At 41.3% G+C, this 6,000-nt stretch overlaps 1 protein-coding gene across 1 annotated transcript in view; it reads left to right on the top strand.

Annotated features, from left to right (window-relative positions):
• TRPC7 (transient receptor potential cation channel subfamily C member 7) overlaps nt 1-5,728 on the top strand; it is a 69,735-nt gene extending 64,007 nt beyond the window's left edge. The window contains exons 10-12 of the mRNA XM_054288178.1: nt 1,656-1,736; nt 4,652-4,727; nt 5,510-5,728. Coding sequence (XP_054144153.1) covers nt 1,656-1,736; nt 4,652-4,727; nt 5,510-5,652 — 300 coding nt within the window. The 3' untranslated portion in view covers nt 5,653-5,728. The remainder of the gene's footprint in view (nt 1-1,655; nt 1,737-4,651; nt 4,728-5,509) is intronic.
• Nucleotides 5,729-6,000: the final 272 nt, after the last annotated feature.

Here is a 6,000-nt window from a genome sequence, read left to right on the forward strand (position 1 = left end):
TAAATCATCCAGCTCATGGTGAACCATCCAGCTCATGGTGAACCATCCAGCTCATGATGAGCCATCCAGCTCATGGTGAGCCCCCCAGCTCATGGTGAACCATCCAGCTCATTGTGAGCCCCATAGCTCATGGTGAACCATCCAGCTCATGGTGAGCCCCCAGCTCATGGTAAATCATCCAGCTCATGGTGAACCATCCAGCTCATGGTGAACCATCCAGCTCATGATGAGCCATCCAGCTCATGGTGAGCCCCCCAGCTCCAGGCAAAGCCCATGGCCTCCAAAGAGGATCATCCTCCCAGGAGTTTGAGAGAACTGCTCAGGTCTGGTACTCACCCACTCTCTGCCAGCACCTAAATTGAAGGGAGAAGTGTGTCCATGGGGTTTACTCTGTATTATCAAATAATTTAACTATCAACATAGGGAGTTTTGTTGAGATAGACAAGCATGTCTACAAATGCATTTAACACTGCTATTGATTACTGGAAGAACCACTAGAACAGTGGAGTCTCAAAATGAAAGAAGTGTTTCTCCTTCAACTACCTCAAATAATGATTTTAAAATGCTTTTAAAATGTTATTTGAATCAGACTGCACTAAGCTCGCTTTGTTTGAAATTTAATTTCTGCTTCAAAGCCTAAAACAAAGTAATAAAATTTCCTCTAAGCCTCTGCTTCCCCAAGCCTGTTGAGGGAAAGTGTCTGTCCTTTTTCATGCAACTCATGCAATATTCATATTTTCCATGGCTTTAGCATAAACAATTAAGAATATCAGTCATTTCTTGCTTGCCAATTGATTTTGTTCATGTATCATCTTCAAGAGTCTCTAAGCTCATGATACACCTGATGAGTGAGAAAGACATTTTTTAAAAATTACACTATTATTTCAGACTTTCAATCATTATAAACATCCTGATTTGAAAGAAAAAACACTAAATCAGGGTGTCTGGTTCAACCATGGAAGAAAAGCCCTTATCCAGGGCCTCCCCTCTACATACAATTGCATATAGGTGCAGAAGTCTATAATATTTATTCCTCTGAATAAGTGATTTTTTTTTTGGTTAATATTGGATCAAAAACCTCAGAGGTGGATTGCAGTCAAAGAAATCTCCAACCAATATTGTGTGTAGTCTCCAGAAAAGTCTCCTTGGAAGCTTCTAGAGCTGTCATGCCTCTGATTAATATAAAATTGTCTGTTTAAAAAATGCATATTTTTCTTGACCCAAAAGAAATAGCAAAGGGTACTGCTGTTTTAAAAGGACCTGTGAAAATCAATTGTGTTTCAGAATTTGGCTTTGTACCACAATCCTGTTCTTTCCAAACGCAAGCAGTTATCTTGTGTTCTGAATGGATAGGCATCAGCCTCATTAAGATAAAAGTATTTTGTGCCTCTTTATACCTTGTTGTCTAAAACATGTGTGTGAATAGCATTTCTGTCTAGATAATTTAGAATCCAGATTTTTCCATTAATTTGTGTATTTTTTTGTTTTTTCTATCTTCCAGAAATTTCCTTTTTTGGTTTGAATGTTCTGGCTTTTACTCTACTGTACATAGAACCATTTCCTACTGTTTTTCTAAAGCTCTTCTTAGTTTGGGGCTGTCTAGGTATGAGAAGCTATCATTGATTTAATCATGTCATGATGTTTTATAATTTCAGAAAGTTCGTTTTCACTCTAGCATTCAGAACACAGAGAGTTTTTCTGGGAAGAACGCTTACACCAAGCCCACGAGATACCAGGTAATCAGAGCATGAAAGCAGGAGCCAGGGGAGAGCTCTGCCCGTGCCCAGCTCCCACCTGCAGGAATCACCTTTGCCTTCTCCAGGCGGTGCTGTCCTGGATGGGCACTGGCTCAGGCCTGGGCTGGGGTGTTTTGGAAACCAAGGCAGTCTGTTCCCCATGGAAACATGCATGGTGTTAGCATTTGTCATGCTGATTAATGCCTCCTGAGGGTGTTTAACTCAACACACATCGCCCAACCTTTACTCCTCCCATCTTGCATTGACAGCATTTCATCCCTCACCTCTCCAGCTGCTGCATTAACATCTGCATGTGCTTCCTCTGGCTCGTCCTGCCCAGCTAACCCTGCAGTGTGCTACGGTTCAGAACCCCCTGTGGCTGCAGAGGTGGCACAGGGTACCACAGCTGTCTGTCCAGCTCCAGTGTGGTGCCAGCAGATGTGTTATTTCTTGTGCAAACGTGTCCCAGGGTGATACAATTAACGGAATGTGCCCCGCAGGATTTTTACCTTCTTTTTTAGCATAAAGTGGAAAGGAATCCGATGGCAAGTGCTGTGTCTGAAGGGACTGACATTAAAGACAGATGAGGAAAATAATAGCTAAATTGGCTAAAATGTGCAAGGGCAATTCCAGAAGTGGTTTGTCTTGTGTTGGTACAGCTTCCAGCACAAGGGGCTCCCAAGCTGTTCAGCAGACCAGTAAGAAATTTCTACTGGTTTTAAAAATTTTTCATGCTTTTCCACCAAAATAGGAGGGGAATCTAAAAATCTAAGTTAGAAATGGGATGCATTCACTCTGGCATCTGGAGTTAGTTGGCTTGATCCTATCAAAGGAAAAGGGATGGGAGATTGTGCTCTGCTCAAAGTGGCATTTCAGCGCTTCTGACACATCCCCATCCATTCAAACTCACAGGTGATGTGTCAGCCTCTGCTGAACTGGTTCTTTTCCTGTAGCTATTATTTCTCAATAAGACCACCCAGTGTTTATGGTAAATTAGACCTTTATTTCCAATATTGAAAAAGCCAAAGGTGACCGTGAAAAATAGATAGAAAAAGATAAGTACCTGTTCTTTTGTTTTAATAATGCCAGGTTTGTCTTCAAACTACCTTAGAACATTTTGGTTGCTGCAGAAAGAAATTGCCCAAATAATATAAGGAGAATGTAATAGTCTAAACATAAAGAAGAAGGAACAGTGTGATAATCTGGCTGGAAAGTTTTTCTACTACTGGGAAAACCTTTGAAGCACTTGTTTCTAGTTTAGAAGTGTTTATTGAGGGATGTATCTGCAATCTCTGCAGTCTGTGTGCTTAAGACTACATATGAACAGCGCTCTAGAGGGGTAACAAAAATATACAGATTTTAATAATGCAATATTTTGAAAAGCATGAGGAACAAGTCAATACAGCTGCCATGATTTGGGAATGAACTAGTCTAGGAAAAACGATATCTTTATCAAAGAGAATATGGGAACTGATGTAAGGAGAGGTTATGTATTATTTTTTTATAGGTAATAAGAACCTGTGTTCTGATTCCTTGTTTTAGTCTAAATCTCCTCTGACTTCTGCTCTGGAAAAAAATGACTTATTTTTGGATCCAGGATTTCCCTACTTTCCCCAAACATTACTTCATTTATGTTTTCTCAGGTGACAGCCCTACCTCCCTCTGGATTCTACTACCTTGGCCATCTCCAGCACACCGTAGGTGCACTGTACTCATCTCTGCTGCCTTAGTGACTCACCTGCTTAGCCAGATGCCTCTGGCATAAAGGACAGTCTAGTCATCCCATATTCCATGGCTGCATGGCATAGACAAATGACTGGATCCTTCTTTGATCCCCACAAGCCTTTTGCACTGCTATAATCCTTATTTGGCTAGGCAGAAAAAAGAGCAGGTGTGCTGTTTTCTTAATTTCACACCCTTTGTAGCATTTTTCAGGTGTTCCAAGCAGAGATGTGATTACTTTGTGAAATGAGTCCATGCTGGGAGAGGCTTCTCCTTTAATGCTGGACATCTGGTCTATCAAAGACACTGAACTCTCTTGTGTTTGCAGAGGATGTATGTAAATCTCTGTCTCTGAGAGAACATTTCTTTTTATGTTTATATCTTTTAATTCCTTTTTTTCTGTATAGGATTTTATTATGAGATTTTTTCCCCACTGGGGTGTCTTTTCCACAGTGAAGACAAGGCTATCAGCTGTACCCCAGAGTGCAGCCCAAAACTGCCAAAGTTACTTTCCTTTCAGATAAATGGAACTTAGATATTCTTGGAACAATAGCACATTGCAAGCTCATATCCATAACTATCATCTATTCCCATACTTACTATTCCATACTAACAATCATCTTCCATTTTCTAAATTTACATGGCTTTATATTTTTCCCCATATATCTCTCTTAAAATCCACCATTTCCATAAGAAACTTTTCTCCCTTAAGCCAAGTTCCCCACCTTTGTTCAGACTCTCTTTTTTCTGTCCTTCTCTAAATTTATTTTCTCTTAAAAACCCCATGACAAGGCTAACAGAGTCTTTCTGTGAACCTCAGGTCAGCTGTATTGTGAGTGAGTTTGCTAACATCATTAATTACCACTTATTTCTTCATGTAAATTACTATTAGACAGCAACATGTTAAAAGAAGGCTCTGGAACCCATTTCCTTAGCTTTTTATTGGATCATCTGTGTTTTCTTTCTGCCTGTGGGACATGCTGTGCATTCACATGCATCCCACAAAGAACCCCAAAGTGCTGAGTGATTGAGTGGCTGTCAGTCAACTACTGTAGTGCAATCTTCACAATATAAAATGTAAAATAAATGGGGAAAAATAAAAAATATCCCTAGTGAAACCAGATTAATTGCTCATAATAAGTCTGGCATGTGGACAGTCTCTCACTGAAGGAGTGTTTCTGTTATCCTTCCAGAAGATAATGAAGCGTCTGATCAAGCGCTACGTGCTGAAGGCTCAGGTTGACCGGGAAAATGACGAGGTCAATGAAGGCAAGTGGAATTTTATCATTGACCCACCTAAGGAGCATGAGCTGTTATTGCTGCTGATCTGGCCAGTAGGAGGGCTGAGCTTAGTTAAGATGCTCTGTAGAGAGAGCTTGCTCATGCTCACACTCAGGTGACTCTGAGCCACCCTTGTGCCCTTGGAATTCCAGGTCCTTGTTTGTCCTTAGCAGAACAGAGATCCCACAGGACCTTCACCCAGCCCTGGTCCTTGTTTGTCCTTAGCAGAACACACATCTCACAGGACCTTCACCCAGCCCTGCTCACCCCTGTAGCTCTAGCTCTCCTTCCTTTACCACCACCAGGGTATTGCCAACACCCAACCTTACCTTGGTGTCTAGGTGAAGCATTTTCTGACTGCCCTGCCCAAGCCTGCCCCAAGGACCCTGTTTTGAATGGGATCCAGATTCTTATTGATGTGGTGGCTTGTGGGATTTGTGTGCAGATGGAAAAAAACCTCTAACACCTCTTAACTACCCACTTGCAAATAGCCTATGTAGGTGGAGATCGGATTGTGGAGAGAGAACAAATTTGAGAAAGAAACATGAACTCTCCACAACTCTTCAACAGCTGTAGCTGTTGGTACCCCTACTGCAAGTACAGGCTATTCCTTATAACTACAGATATTAAGTGTGTAATGCAGGAAGATCAAATGCAGCTCCACACACATTCCTGACCAAACACTGCAATTATTGCTCTCTCAGGTCTTGGAACCATAGGGATTACTGACTTGGTTGAGTATGGCTAACAAGAACATTTTCCTCTTTCAGGAGAACTTAAAGAAATCAAACAAGATATTTCCAGTCTCCGCTATGAACTCTTAGAGGAAAAGTCCCAAGCTACTGGTGAGCTGGCCAAACTAATACAGCAGCTGAGTGACAAGTTTGGGAAGACCTTAAATAAGGACATTTGATGGAGAATACAGAGAAAGACAACTTGTTTTCTAAACATTGTTCATTCTCAACCAGCATCTAAGGAGGGCAGAAAACATGTGAAAGATGAGTATTGCACACTCAGCTTTTGTTGACAAGCAAGGGTTGGTAGGAGCACTTTGCTTTTACTCCTGCACTTGGTGAGTGACCAGTTAAATCTTTTCTGATACAAAAGTGACTTAATGGTAAAAATCTATGCCCCTGACATCAGAAACAGATGCACCACAGAGAAGGCACCTCCAATTAAAGGCAAAAAAAAGCCAGATCTTCATTCACCTGACTCCAGAGAAGACAATGTAACTGTGCTCATTAACACCAACAGAGTCTGT

Source organism: Melozone crissalis, unplaced genomic scaffold, assembly GCF_028551555.1.
Source record: "Melozone crissalis strain CALT ecotype California unplaced genomic scaffold, PUWL_Pcris_2 ptg000061l_1, whole genome shotgun sequence".
NCBI lineage: Eukaryota > Metazoa > Chordata > Aves > Passeriformes > Passerellidae > Melozone > Melozone crissalis.